The sequence below is a fragment of the Orcinus orca genome, chromosome 9 (assembly GCF_937001465.1).
Source record: "Orcinus orca chromosome 9, mOrcOrc1.1, whole genome shotgun sequence".
Lineage (NCBI taxonomy): Eukaryota > Metazoa > Chordata > Mammalia > Artiodactyla > Delphinidae > Orcinus > Orcinus orca.
In genome coordinates this window covers 46,268,551-46,284,279 of record NC_064567.1, presented here as the reverse complement: position 1 = coordinate 46,284,279, position 15,729 = coordinate 46,268,551, and the positions used below count along the sequence as shown (strand labels likewise).

General features: G+C 44.9%; 1 protein-coding gene across 3 annotated transcripts in view; it reads right to left on the bottom strand.

Annotated features, from left to right (window-relative positions):
- SCRN1 (secernin 1) overlaps nucleotides 1-15,729 on the bottom strand; it is a 62,017-nt gene that overhangs the window by 17,421 nt on the left and 28,867 nt on the right. For all 3 annotated transcript variants that reach the window (XM_033420601.2, XM_049714867.1, XM_004265680.3), the window contains 4 exons: nucleotides 14,014-14,195; nucleotides 6,559-6,761; nucleotides 5,125-5,319; nucleotides 2,778-2,943 (listed from right to left, as the gene is read on the bottom strand). In XM_033420601.2, coding sequence (XP_033276492.1) covers nucleotides 2,778-2,943; nucleotides 5,125-5,319; nucleotides 6,559-6,761; nucleotides 14,014-14,114 — 665 coding nt within the window. In that variant the 5' untranslated portion in view covers nucleotides 14,115-14,195. The remainder of the gene's footprint in view (nucleotides 1-2,777; nucleotides 2,944-5,124; nucleotides 5,320-6,558; nucleotides 6,762-14,013; nucleotides 14,196-15,729) is intronic.

The window sequence follows — 15,729 nt, the reverse complement described above, 5'->3', positions numbered from 1 at the left end:
TATTAATATGATGGAATTTGCCTGCTCAATACAATTAATTAAAGGTCTTTTGCATCTCCTACCCACTCTCAAACTGACTTCTGCATCTGCTTCCAACTCTCAAACTTACATAGTACCTGGTACATATTAGGAGGAAGGGAGGAGAGAAGGGAGGGAAGGAGGAAGAAAAAAAGGGAATGTGAGGACAAGCTATATCAAGAAAAGGATCTATAATTGATGCAATGAGCAAAGAGTCAAGAAGTTCTGAAGCAGGCAGACCAATAGTAAGATGATGTCCTTTGGTTTCTAACATTAATTAGGAAGATAAATAATATAGTCTTCTTTGATCATAATCTTTTGCAAGTCCACTGCTCTGAAACTATTTCTTGCAAACATCTCTCTAATGTTTTTAGCATTAGCAGAAGCCGGTTAAAATTTCCCTAATTTTATTACCTAAAAACCCAAGAGTAGGTAATTATGCTTCCTGATGACAAAATACAAAATGTTGGGAATGCCCAATTACAGAGAAACATTGAAATGCTGAATAGGAGGAAAAGAATCTATGACAGTTCTATAGTCACAGTAGGAAATGTAGCTCATTTAACCAGAGAAGATAAAAATGAATGTCTTCCGGGAAGCCCTTAATAGGTCTTTTCAATTAACTTAACCATGAATAACTTTCTTTTAAAATCACTTGAAATTTTCCATTTTAGATATTAGAAAGCTATTTTCCAGCTCATTTTTAGAATTATATTAGGCCGTGTACTTTACCCTAGGAAACAGAATTGCTTTATCTTCACATCCCGGCAATCACAAGCCCTGTCTTCTAAGCACAGTTAGAGCAGCTGTCTGAGACATCAGGAACCAACGGGGTTGCTGTGGTCATTCTTCAGTTCAACCTGCTCCTTCAAAGGCTCCTGTTCCCTGAAGAACAATGTCTAAATACCTCAGCAGAATGTTCCAGACAGACTCTAAATGCCTACATGTACCCCGGCGGGCCAGCACAAAGTGCTCACAAAAGCCACCAGCAAGCGAGGTCAGTCCACAAGGGGAAGTCAGACACCAAGGAGAGGAAAGACAAGCCCCAGATCTCATGGATCAAAAAGGGGGTGGGAGTGGGGCCATGGAACCAAGCGTTCAGGACTGGAAGATAAAATCAAGAGAAAGCAGCTGGAGTCAAACAGAGGCGTGTCCTGAGAGGTTGCCTGGAATACTGCCCAGCGGGCAAGGCTCGCTGTCAGAGGCCAGCAGAGGTCCCATGTTGGGCTTGTGTACTGGTGGGGGGGTGAGGGGGCGGGTGGAGGAGGGATGGAAACATAAACTACAAGAGGATGCACAGCTGCAATGTGTGCCATTCTGTCTCATGCCTCTCTGCCTTTGCATATGCTGTTCCCTCTACCCAGAATGTCATTCCTGCTTTTAGCACCTAACACACCTCTCTTCCTACAACCCCCAGTGCTCAAGAGTTCTTTCTCTGTGGTTTCCCCCTTCATTGTCTCCTTCGTGCCACCTCTTACCTTGCGCACACTTTGTCTCTAGTACCCAACAAGCATAAGATTTGGTACACAGCAGGTGCCTAATAAGTGCTTGTTGAATGAATAATGAATGAATGAAAAACTAAGGATAGCTTATACCGAATTTAACAGGTCTTGCTAGAAAGATCTATTGATGTTGGCAGTACTGAGGTCAAAGGGTCAGGAAAGGTACTTGGCTTCTCCCCTGAGTCATCGAACAGTCCCTAGCTGGACACTGCCATTGTCTTGTATTCCTGAAACAATACGGGGAGAGTAAATACTTTCAGCTGGAAAGGGAATGAAATCAAACAGCTACAGATTCCCTGGTAGCAGAGTCAAAGGTTTGATACCCGACACTCAAATGATGATGGTTTTCAGCCAATGGAGCACATGAAAAATACCAAAGAACCTACTGAAATGGGCAGTCTTCTAGACCTCTCCAGGCTGAGGATCAGACTCGCCAGATAGATTCCTAAGCCCACCTTAAAGATTCTGCTACAATAGGTTTGGGTCAAGGCATCTGTATTTTTCAAAAACTCCCCTAAGTGATTCTGATAATTTAGAAATCACTGGATGGTGGTGTCTAAGCCACTGATGACATGATTTGTGGTGTGCATGACTGAAAGTTACCGAGGAGAAGGGCTGCTGTCTACCTGGTAGATCAGAGATAGTCTTAATAAATAATACTTAAAATTGTGTCCATGGTACAGGACAGACACAAGCTTGGAGAGGTTAAGAGACTTACCAGTTACTAAGTGACAGAGGTGGAATTCAATTCTAGATGCCGTGTTCTTAAACACTGTGCAGTGCAAGCCCTTTGCTGAAGTGTGTGGGCAGAAAGCAATACCCTAAAACACAATGTCTTAGAGAAGATGCACTTGAAGTGGCTTCAATGTGCATTGCCTCTGGACCATTCTGTCCCCTAACTCATAGGAACTGGTGGTTTTGATCAATCTTGGGCATTCCTGTATCTTTCTGTCTTACTGGGTCTTATTTATCTTTGCATTCCTCAAATACAGCACAATGCCTGGCCCATAATATATATTAATAAATGTTTGTTGAATTTAAAACAATTTGCTTCCATGATGGTGATGAACGGTATGTGACAAAAGCCAAGAACTTCCCTTCATCACAGCTCTTTGTGCTGCACTGGCCATGGTGAGATGACTAAAAAACGTGACTCAGCTATACAGCAGGAGGTGCGGGAACTCAGTGTGTGATTACTGGGTGAGCTCTCAAGGGAAGCACACGCTTGCCACCTGTGTGACTGTGTCTCAGACAAACCTGGAAGGATCTGGGGTCCCAGTGAAGTAGTGAATGCATGGCGAGCTTCTGTTCTGAGGCAGGACAGACACTACACTGGCTGTGGTAAGGAAAGACTCGGAGTCTATACAGACTCCACTGGCTTTGTCCCGTAAGATGTCAATCATAGTCTGCACAGTGATGCTTTCTGTAAAGAAAAGAGACAGAGAGGAGGCAAGCTGTAACCAAAATCCATCAGTCCTTTCCCTTTTTAGTAACAGAACCCCTGAAATTACAGCTGGGAACAGAACTGCCCAAGTAGGGACTATATTTCCCAGCTCCCCTTGTGGCTAGATGTGGTCACGTGGTAGATCCTGACCAACGGGAGGTGAGCAGAAATTATGTGTGCCAACTTCCCCGTTACATCCATAAAAAGGAGTGTTTGCCCTTCACTTTTTTCCCTCCCTTCCTGCTGGCTGGGAGATGCCAGTGAGTGGACCACAAAAGGAAGTCACGTGTTGAGGCAGAATAACCCACCCGCCCTGGACTGTCCATATAGGTCTGAACTGTAACATGGGAGAGAAATAAATTTCCATTTTCTTTAAGCCACACTACTCTGGGGTCTCTGTGTTACAGCACTTGGCAATTCCTCAACTAGTACAGTACGCAACAGAATGATATTCATAAGAAAGTATGCAATCTATGCAGTGTACCAAGCAAGCTCTCTGATACAATCTTGCTGGATAGAGTCAATACTATATTTGGAGAATGACCTCCCTGCAGTGGGAAATATACACAGAGAGGTATTTAGAATATTTAGAGCCATGAGGACTATTGGCTCTGACTTCAGATAAACAGACTAACAAATCTTTTACTACACAGGATCCTGGTTCTACGTTTTCTCCCTCTGTTTATAATTCATTGAAACACTATTTTCTCAGTGTGTTCACAAAGATCAAATCAGAGCATCACATAGAGAAAAGGTGCCTTAAACTTCACTACCACGACTCACATCCTCTTTGTAAATCTCTATGCGTAACACATCACACCTAAAAGTATTAACAGTAAGTCCTTCTGTTCTTCAACTATCCAGGGTTCAAACTTCCTCACTGTTTCATAAATGAGTTTACTGATTTAAACCAGGATCCAACAGGTTGATAATGTCTCTTAAGACTCTCTTCGTCACTGCGTCTCATTTTTCCCCCTTGCATTTTATTTGTTGGGCCATTTCTCCTGAGTTTCTCACACTCTGGACTTTGCAAGACGGACTTTGCAGATGGTGTTTTGAATATTTTCCTCCATCCTCTGTATTTCTGGTAAACTAGTAGCTAGATCCAGAAGCTTCATCAGATTTACGTTTGATATTTTGGCAGGACAACCTTACAACTGGTATTATATACTTTTACCAAGCTAGGTTTTTGAAGTGAAAAACTTTTAGGGTTTTTTATAAAGTTCCCATTTGTAAATGGATACTTTCTTACCTTCCTACCCAGAATTTATTAATTAAGTTCTATAGCAGAAGTCCTAAAGCGTTCTTCTAGATTGAGTCAGCCAACTTTTTCTTAAAGAACCAGATAGGAAATATGTTAAGCTTATGGGCCCTATAATCTCTGCCATAAGTTACCTGTCGCAACTGCTCAACTCTGCCACGTAGCATGGAAGTAGCCATAAGCAATAGGTAAATAAATGGGTGTGGCTGTGTTCTAATGAAATTGTATTTACAAAACAGGGAACAGCCAACAAGTTATAGTTTGCCAACTCCTGTTCTAAATGACCAATGGCAAATATAAAATGTGGCCACTGTGTTTATGTGGAAGGGTTTTCCACTCACGCATAAAAGTAACAAGCTATCCAGTCACCAACATTTACCTAAACATGGATTCTGACTAAGTCAATATTGGGTGGAAGATACAGGGTTCAGGAAAGGAATTCAGTTCAACAATTTGACTCAGCAAATGTTCATGGAACAAAGGACTATAACAAGCCTCACAAGGGGATCCTAAGATGAGTAAAAGACAACACCCCTGATGTCAAGACTCAGCAGGCTAACGGGAGAGGAAAATATATGAAGAAGATAAGTCAAATATACAAATGCTGAGGTATAAGCAAGGCTGGAATAAGTATCAAACAAGACAAGCATGAGGACATCAGCATTTAAAGGAGAAATAGGAAAAGGAAACATCCATGATGAGAAAGCATCATGTAAAAATAAATGCAAGTTGTCATCTTGCCTGCACAGCAAGGACTTTAGCACAAGTCGGTCTCCATATACAAGGTCTATTCTCTACTCTTCCTCTCTGCTCATTCGCCTAAGTTCAAACGAGGTCTCTGAAATAGCTGCAAGACAAAGGGTATGAGAGGGAGAATTGTAAGGGATACACTAACTCACCTTCTTGCTTTTCTAAGCTGTCTTTGCCTGCACAGCAGGCTAGATGGTCATCAGCTGGAGAAAAAACTTCAGAAAAATTGAACTCGTCCTCTCCCGTCCACCAGCCTTGACTCTGAGCATAACTCCTGAGTTCAGGATGCTCTGCGTCAATCTTAGTCGTGAGCGAAAGCTGATTGCAAATGCACTTGACTCCCTCTGTAGAGAGTGCAAAACCCAGTTATTTAGAAATAGACTTACAAAGACTTAATCAAGAAATGGAAATTTACAGGGTGTCTCTCCCCTGCAACTTGACTCTTAAGTATAGGGAGGAATGGATTCTGTTTCTGAAGAGAAAAACAGATGATCCTTGGTTCTCTTTTAAGATTTCCCAGGAGGTGTGACCACTCCTGACACATTTTATCACATTTTCAATGAGCAACAGTCACTTGATCCGGCGAACTAAACCCCAAGCATTTACTACTCACAAGAAAAGTGAAAGGTTCTTTGAAAGAGGCGCTGTGCTACTAACAAGACTCATGAACGTCGCAGCTCCAGAGATTCCTCCTCCCCAATTTAGTCTCACTCCACCTGAAGGAACAGTTTATACTACTGCCCTCTGCTCAAATATATATATAGTTTTTTATTTTTTATTTATTTATTTTTTTGCGGTACGCGGGCCTCTCATTGTTGCGGCCCCTCCCGTTGCGGAGCACAGGCTCTGGACATGCAGGCTCAGCGGCCATGGCTCACGGGCCCAGCCACTCTGCAGCATGCGGGATCCTCCCAGACAGGGGCACGAACCCGTGTTCCCTGCATCGGCAGGCGGACCCCCAATCACTGCGCCACCAGGGAAGCCCTATATATAAAATATATATGATACTTCTTCATTCAAATTTTTTTCAGGTCCCAACATTTAGAAAAACACAGTAGCCCTGATAATGAATTGTTTTATTTATTTATTAATTTAGGCCACACTGCACGGCTTATGGGATCTTAGTTCCCCGACCAGGGACTGAACCCAGGCCCCTGGCAGTGAGAGCACAGAGTCCTAACCACTGGACTACCAGGGAATTCCTGATAATGAATTGTTTTAAATTAATGGAACGTGTGTGCAAATATACATGTGTCTGGGTGCATGTGTGTGCACACGGATGTGCATGAGGTTGAGAAAAATCTCTGGGACTTTGTTTCTGTAACTAAGAATTGGGACTTGCCCCCAGGCAAACAGTCAATATGAAATGTCAGGTGTGTGCTTCCCAAGCATTGACATCCTTCACTCCAGGCTCAGGAAACCCCCGTTCCTCTCTAGAAGCAGAAGCCCAGAAATGAGAGGCACTCCAGAGCCTACACATGAAGCACAGAGGGTCTGCAACAGCAGCATGACTTCTCTAAGTCCAGGCACCATGGCCTCAGCTTTTCCTGTCCTCGAAACTCTCCACCGGCCACCCCACTCACCTGTGATTCTCTCCGCAGCCCAGTACTTCCCCACGGTCTCCAGCACCCAGGCTTCCTCACTGTCCACGATCAAATATGCACTTTGGAAGCTGTGGTAGGAGTTTGCATCTTCATAATAATTCCCGCCTTGTCCATGTTCTTCCAACAAGGCGACGATGACATCTAAGGCTTCTTTAGCTGTTGCCCCTCTCTCTAAACCAAGCCTGAAGTAAGAAAACCAGAAGCATACCTCTGTCATTCCTCACCACCTCATTATCAGCATAGGAACCAAAGGCTGGGATGGGGCTGAGCTATGAAGAATGCCAATGTGTGTAACTATGTTAAACACTCAAGCCAATACGCAAACAGATAAACAGCACTTGAACTCAGATACACAACTGTCACACATTCGGTTCAAAATCACGGGGGCGTTTTCTGTCTTTGGACGCCCCCCTTGCATATCAGGAGCCCAGTGGCTTCTCCCTCTTGAAAGGAAGCTCAGCCACCTCTCTTTCTCTTTTCTAATTCTGACTCCCCTAGAGCTGGTCAGCTCAGTTGCAGCCCTTAGCAAGACCCCCTCTCTGTGGCTTGTTCTCCCTCCTGCCTCTGGGCAAAAGGAAACCTCTGCCCAGTCCATCCTTGACCTCTATTATTCTACACCAGATGTTTTGCTTTTTGTTCTGTTGTTGTTGTTTTTAATTAATTTATTTTTGCTGTGTTGGGTCTTCGTTTCTGTGCGAGGGCTTTCTCTAGTTGTGGCAAGTGGGGGCCACTCTTCATCGTGGTGCGCGGGCCTCTCTTGTTGCGGAGCACAGGCTCCAGACGTGCAGGCTCAGTAGTTGTGGCTCATGGGCCTAGTTGCTCCGCGGCATGTGGGATCCTCCCAGACCAGGGCTCGAACCCGTGTCCCCTGCATTAGCGGGCAGATTCTCAACCACTGCGCCACCAGGGAAGCCCCACCAGATGTTTTGATTAGTAATAAAAGTGCTCCACAGCCAGCCATTGTCCTCTGTGCATATAATTCACTCACGGTCTCCTTAGCGATGGGCGGCTGGTTTGTCCATGATCAGTCCTTTTTCTACATATTCTCCTCCTACCTATCAGCGCACCTCTACTGGTGTGGCTTACAGCTTCAGTCGTCCAAAAGGACATATTTCTTTCAAAGTGAAACAGCAGTCCCCTCCCAGCCCTTCCAATTAATAGACCCCTTAAAGCAGGCACAGACTGCCCTCTGTGTGACCCTGAGCAAGTTCCATAATATACTTGACCTTCAGTTTTACGTCACCTGTAAAATAAATACCTACATCACTGAGTACTATGAGGATGGGTTTTATGAGACAATGAACATGAAAATACATGGCTCTAGGGCCCAGCACCAAGTACGTGATCAGTAAGTTTCCAGACACAGCACACTGTGGCAGAAGAACAAACGACGCGGAGATAAAGGGACCTCAGTTCTAATTCTGGTTCTGCTATCCACCAGGGATAAACTTTCCGAACCTTGATTTTCTCATCTGTAAAGTGAAAACAGTACTACTTCCCTCTCAGGCTGATTTGAAAGAAGATGGCATGTAATGGGTGCCCGGTAAATGTCTACTTATTCATCTCTTCATTCAACTTGTACCTCTGGGGGCAGAAGCACAGAGCAGAGCAATGAGCCTGCTGAGATGATAGCAGAGGCCAGTCCTGGGTGAGTTTTCGACTTGAGATGCGATGATCGTTATTAAAATTCACCCAGCTTGATTCTTCCTGAAGGGACATTTCACTGTGCTGCCGGATAATGCAACTCTGTGCTCTGGTCTTATCTTTGCAAGAGGCTTATTTTCGTAGGTAATTGTATATCAATTCATTTGGCATTTCTCAATTTAAGCTTATTTAGGGAGACTGGTGACAAGGCAATGCTTTGAGACGCTGAAGCCTGAGACTTCATGGGAGTGATAAAAGAATAAACTCGTTAGAAGGTGGAATTAGTGGACTCTTCCGTTGGTCAGTGCCATCTTCTCCAAAACGACGTAGAGGAAATAAGTGCTCACCTTACCTTGAGGATCCAGAGCAAACAAGTGTGCTGTGAGTACCTCTCACAGAGCAGAGCTGGGCACACAGGAGGGGCCCTGCTTTCCACAGGTCCCTGGTGGCCCCTGGTTACACCGTCTTATGTACGTATTCCAGGGAGAACCCTGTGCCCAGGGCCTTGCAGGGCCCCAACTTACCCGTGCAAATGTGTGCTAGGAGCCTGTGAATACCCAGCCGGGGCAATAGTGCCACGTCTGGAAGCTGTGACTTCTCTTGTGCAGTTTCTAACTTACTCTCCTGCTGTTCTGCCTGTTTGGGTCCCACGCTGAGATTCCAACACACGTGCCCTCCCAGACTGACTTTGATGCCCTCTGCATGGCATCTGCAGGGGCGCCTCAGCGCTCATCCACAGACACGATTCTGATTATACCCCTCATGCCAGGACCATGGGGAGAAGATACGCCTTTGTCCCACCTGACCATTCCCTTGCGGTCTCTCTGCCATGGGCTGAGAACAGGACAACTGCCAGAGCTGTGAATGACAGCGGGTTACACCCTCTCCGCCTGAGACTCAGAGCTACAAATGCACCAGGCTATGGTGATCCAGGCCACGAGTCTCCCAACACTGAGGCCTGTTTTAAGCTTTTCATGACAGTTTCCCCTCTTAGATGAGGCAGATTCATCTGACGCAAAATGACAACACATTTTGCGTCAGGCTGGTCCCCATGCCTCCTTTCACTTCGGGTGCTACACCTCATTATGGGCTTGACTGGAGCAGGAAAAGGAATGAAATTAACAGGGCCAATGTGAGAGTCTCGCTCTGACATCAACCTTCAGTGAAATTCAAATCCTTCCGAGGGTGTGCTTGGTCCGGGTTTTTCTGGATCTTGGAGTTAGATGCTCCCAAATCCAGATCCTTATTTTTTATGGGAAATCCCGGAGAAAATCCCTCTTTGGGGCCCATGACCTTTTCACTGGTATGTCAAGCTCACTCTGCCCATTCCTGAAAGGTTAACACAGCTCACTAAGGAAGATGAGCACCGTGTGCACTCCCCTCATGCAAGCCCTCGTGTTTAGAAACTCAGCTTGCTTGTCTTTTTGACACCTATGTCTCCATCCATTAGGGAGACCCCTGTGCCTTTGAATCCCAATTAGGTAAAACTAAGTTATAACTAGATTTACCGTGGATATATAATCACTGCCCTGGGGAAAGTCATAAAAGTAGTCAACTCCCCTCCCCTTTTAGGGATGAGCTTGGTGTTCCTATGGGGATGTAGATGCAAACAATCTTCCTTCTCCCCCGCAGATCCAGGGGTCTGCAAAGCCCCTCTTGGTTCATGATTTTTTGGACATCGAACGATGCCCAGCCTCTAGCCAGAGGGATAGAAGCAGGAGGGGGGAAAAGTAGATGCTAAGGGCTGTACTGATTTGGAAGAAAGACGTGGGGAACCTTTTGACTAACCTCTGTCTCTTGGTATCCAGAGCTTCCTGGCTCCTAGAAAGGAGAAGTAACCTGCGATCTAGTACAGACAGGGGTCGCCTCCCTGAGGGGAGCGGGCCCCGGTACACCAGGCTCTGTCGAAGCCTCAGGCAAGTCCCTTAACCTCAATTTCCTGTCTACCAAACGGAAGTAATCAGACCCACTTCACTGGATTGCTGTCAAAGTTAAATGAAATATTCTATGCAAAACGCATCATACAACAGTGTTCGCGAAACAGTAACTCTAATCCACAGGTTCTTTCCTCCTACAGATACTGGCTGGGCCCCCTTTCAGGTCACCTGTGGGTCCTCACACTCCCCACAACCTAAAGACAGCCCTTGGCCCTTTCCAGTGATTACACTGGCCTCTTTTCAAGGACTTTTGTGTCTTTTTAGACGCTGAGGGTCTGATGGAAAGTGTCCAGAATTATCAGATGCTCTAAAATATGGGGATGGACTGGGTTTTAGTGACAAAGTTAAACCCAAACGGAGCAGCAAAAGTCAGTCTACGGAAAAAGAAGAGAACAGAGCAGTCATGCACAGGGAAGAAGAGGCGTGAAACGCTGAATGAAGGCAGTGACGCACTGGGGCCAGCTGCGCCAGCTCGGAGCAGACTGCTCTACATCAAGAATTTCGATCTAGTGGTTAAACCATTGGTAGCCTGAAATCGATCATCGTGGGAGTGTTTACACCATGGAAACTGGAAAAGGCTACAGATCAGAGCTGCCCCCCACCATCCCGCCCCAGGCTGGTTATTAAACATTTACCAGAATGCCACTGATGGATGAGTTCTAAGAGCTTTCTAGTTCTCATCCAAGAGGCCAAGGCGCATTATCACGAGAGACAGACCTTGGATGGTAAGAGAGCCCTGACCTCCAGAAAATCAATTCCCATTTTTCTAGGCTAGCTCCATTCATCTTCTTTTACTTGGTACCAACCTCCTGAAACATGCAAAAATGGAGTATATGTGTTTATGTGCCTTTTCCCTGGAGAAAGGGATTCGTTGACAGATTCTCACAGAGATCAGTGGATCGTAAGTAGCAGATGTTACTTAACATCATAAACATAAAGTGAAAATGAAATATAAAAACAGTATTGCCTAATGCTTGAATTCCCACAGCAAACCTCCAGGAAACACATACAAATTATACTTTTATCTTAAACTCAGTGCCCAATAAAGTGCTACCAACGTTCACTTAACATCCCTTTGGACTGAGGCTGGATTTGACGTGCTGTTGGAAAGCACAAAAGATCAGAATCCAGAGGGGCAGCCTGCCCTACATAATCTTTGAATAATCAACCCCAGGTCTAGCTAGCACTAGAAATAGAGTGTAAAGTGCAAAGAGCTTGCTCTCCCAGGAGCTGTCCAGGAAAGAACTGGCATGCAAGCCCAGGAGACAAGCACAGACAGAGGAAGGAGTGATCCCTCCGACAGCAATACCTTGGAGATACTGAGCCCAAATTGAAAGAACACAGCTCACGGACTGAGACTTTCCTCTAGCGCCCTGGTTCTCAACGCCTCGTGTGTATCAGAAGCACCTGGAGGGCACGTTCAAGCACGGATTGCTGGTCCCAACCCCCAGAGTTGCTGATTCAGGAGGTCTGTGGTGGGGACCCAGAATCTACATTTCAAACAACTTTCCAGGTGATGCCAGAGCTACTGGGTCACCAGCCACACTTCGAGACCCACTGCTCTGGAACCCTGCTACTCAAACAGTGCTCTGTGTGCTTCAGCACCCATCACCTGGGAGCCTCTGAGACATGGATCTAGGAGGCCTTCTGGCTCAGGGGTCACTTTTAGCATTCGGTTAGTATGAACCGGCCCCTCACTACCTGACTGGGCTCAGCTGAACTGATCATAGCTTGTATAAAGCTGAGACCCTGAGCTCACAAAGAGCCGCTCGAGGTGCAGACACCTGCGGCAGGGTCCTCTTCACATACCTGGACATGGGTGGCCAGGGAAGGAGTTAAAGTTAAATGACTATGGTTAAATTCACCCTGTAATCTACTCCTGACACTTGTTAGTGTCCAGACCTTGGTAACTATCACAACCCCAGTTATGTGCCGAGTATATCTTCTCGGTCTACAGCCCCGCAGCGTTGTACACCCAGGTCACAGGCATCTTCTTCTCAAAGCATTCCTAAACAGACTCAGTCCATTATCATCTCTGAACATCCAGGGGTGTTTGCTGAGGGCCTGGGATTCTGTGCCATTCATGTGGCTACAAATCTCAGATTGCCTTGAGACACGCCTCTCCTTCTGTCATCTTAAATTGGTCTTAAAATCTTGCATTGCTCAATTTTCTGTCTTCTCCCTGCAACCAGACTAAAATCTCTTTGCAGTTTCTGAGCTTCTTCATGTGCCCACAGAGTCTAGCACAAAGCAGATATTCAGTAACTCTCGTTGCCTTATAGGTTGATGAACTTGAGAAGATACATCAGAGGCTTTGAAGAAATTTAAAAAAAAAATTCTTTTCTGTCGTCCCTTAGAAATCAACTGTTTAAATGGTGGTATTTGCCAGTTCTATAAATCCCCTGCCATAAAGTCAATGATAACTCAAAATGCAAGGCTATGAATGAGGCATAAAAGGGACATTATTTATCATTGTTAACTCTTCATTTTTAGGATTTCTATTAAGCACGGAGGTAAAAATACTGGGACAACTGTCAAAACATAAGCTCAAAACTTGTTGTTATTCTATCCATTTCATTCTGTTGATCAAGAGAAAACTGATTATAAATATAAGGCTTTTCCCTCCTTTTCTCCAGCTCAGGGAACCTGCACCTTCTGAGTTTATAATAACCAGGAAGCGTAAGGAAGGGTGAGGAAGGTATAAAGGCGATATGGCATCAAAGGGGTGTCACAAACAGACCTGCCCATCAGCTGGAAGAAGCTATGGGCCACGGAGGTCTCTATGTGCAATTTCTCCCTACAAAACCTACAAAATGTAAAAACCTCTATTCCTCTTTATAGGATGTTACATGTGGGAAGCTCTCTGGAGGTCACCCAGTCTAGGCCTCACATCGGACAAGTGACAAGTATCCACACTGAAGACCAAGACCTCCAGCTCCCAGCCCAATCGTCTTTCAATCAAGCCATGACTCTATTGCATTTCAGTATTTCAGAAAAAAGGAAGCCATTTCAGAACGTTGTTTCATTCCCACCCACCGTCTACTTTAGTCATTCTTTCCAAACTCAGTCGTTGATCAGCCACTACGTGCCAGGCACACAGCCCCTGGTGCTTGTGACGCAGTGCTGAACAAGCCGACAGAGACCCCCATCCTGCCGAGCTTACACGTCCGCTTCCCTCTGTTACACTGTGGCTGGAAGGGGAGGGAGAGGAAGAGAAGATGACCAAGACTTAGAGGGGAAAGGAGGGAAGTGATTTCTGTTCTTTTTTCCTTTATCTTTTATGTATTTTTAATATATTCTTTTTATTTTTATATATTGTTAGATAGATACATTTCAAAGACCATAAACTTCATCCATTTAAAAGTGTAGTTCAGGGGTCTTTAGTATATTCATAAAGTTGTGCAACTATCACCATAATCTAAATTTAGAACATTCCAACACCCCAAGAAGCAGCACCATATCCATTAGGAATCACTCCCCATCCTCCACTCCAACCCCAGGCAACCACTAATCTACCTTGTGCTTCTATGAATTGGCATATTCAGGGTATTCCATGTAAATGGAATCACACAATAATGACCTTTTGTGTCTGGCTTCTTTCACGTAGTATAACGTTTTCAAGATTCATCATGTCATCAGGTTATAGCAGGGATCGGTACTGAATTTTTTTTATTGCTGAATAATACTCCATTGTAATCTATTCTTTTTTCCATCACCTCCAAGTTTATCTCAAAAGGCACAAGTCTTCTCTGGAAGGACTGTGTTAGGAAGTATGAGGTTTGGAGGGAGATAAATCCCATCCCCACACCCCACCTGTTCTGGGCAGTTGTTTCAAAGAATCACCAGGCAGTACCTGACCAGATCCATCCCCAGTAAGGCTTCCGTTTCAGCGGCTGGCTCTCTGGCATTGATGGCTTCATTGGCTATGCACACTCCATGTTCATTGGCTCCCATTTCTGCCCCCCAAAGCCAGGCAGGTCTGCTTATCACGATGGCATGGGTCCTGGGAACTTGGTCGATTGAAATGTAAGTGCACTAAAAAATGAAGACAGGAAAGAAAGGGTCATCACCTGTCAGGTACCACTTAGTTTTCACCTTGGTACTTACATTAAACCACCACATCGGTTACAAACAGAGCCGAGAAATAAAAGGCCTTGGGAACACCCAGACTTAAAAAACACCACACGTCTCAAAGCAGCTCAAAGGTTTCCCCAGTGAGTTTCAGTCTTGTCACTCACTCAGTTTTCTGTCTCTTTGGTTCAGGCCAATCTGTGCATAATGTTTACATCTACAGCAGTCCACCTTCTTGAACCAGGTATTCAAGCAATCTCTGCCCTGAATATTCTGTATCTAGCCTTTTCAATGGGCACAGATGGCCACCAGCATTTTAAACAAGCATAGCTATTCATCTGCAAAATTCCTTCTAGATCAGTGGTTTTCAAACTTTTTAAAAGTTATAGAGTCCTATCTATAAAAGAAACTTTACCTAGATGCCTAACATAGAAAGCAGATAAAAGGAAAGATGGTTTGTCTGGAGAAAAGAGGTCCCCTAAGCTTCCTGCAATGATCCCTAGGGCTCCCTGGAACACAGTCTGACAACCCACATGACTGCTCTAGGGGGAGAAAAGAGAAAATGATAGTGATACTTTACATTTAACTAACGCATTAAATGTACACTCTCTTATCCATTGTGCTTCCTGGTCTGTCCCATTTGATTCCCACACTAAGCCCATGAGGTGGACATATAAGGAAACAGTCCCAGAGAGGCATATTCCTAACTGCTGTCACAACTGCAGTACATAACCACTTAGAGCTGTGTCTTACTTCTCCAGGCTGCTGTGTCTTTACCTGGAAAATGAATGAGCTAATCTAGATCAAGCTACTTCTTTCCAAGTATTGATATTTTTAGCCTCAGAACACTTCCTCCATACAAACTCTTACATAAAAGCATAAAGACAATAAAACCGGTCAAAGTGTATTGAGGTGAATGGAAGAACAGGCATGGGACTGGGGATAGATAACTCAGAGCCTTTCCCCTCCCCATACCGGGCCCCTGGGAGGACTCGGCTAGAGCAGTTGGAAAAGCACTAAACTAGGCTGTCCACAGGAGCCTCCTGACGCTGATATGCTAGCAGTCTATGACACACATACTCTTCCCGTGGAAGCTGCAGTATGGAACTCAGGGCTCTAAATTACACAGAGCTTTTCAGCTCTCAGGGGAGAAATTTATCAGCCACAGCAGCCATTTGCATTTTAAATTGGGCACCTGAAAGCACTGGATCAACTGCAGCCTTAGATCATTTTTTTGATTCAAGACCCACTTACATGGACTGAATGCAGCCCAGAAAGCTACTCTGCATTGATTTTCCATAATCTCTAAACCTCAGGTAAGAGCTGAAACGCACACTCACTGGTCACGTGACATCCGTATCTTCACGATCCACGTTAGGTATTGCTCTGCACTGGGATAATGTTATTTCACTTGATAAGTATTTGTAAACTGAAAGCTAATTAAACCTGGAGGTTGTCAAGAGACCTTTGAGTTTTTCATGGCAAATTGATAGTAAAA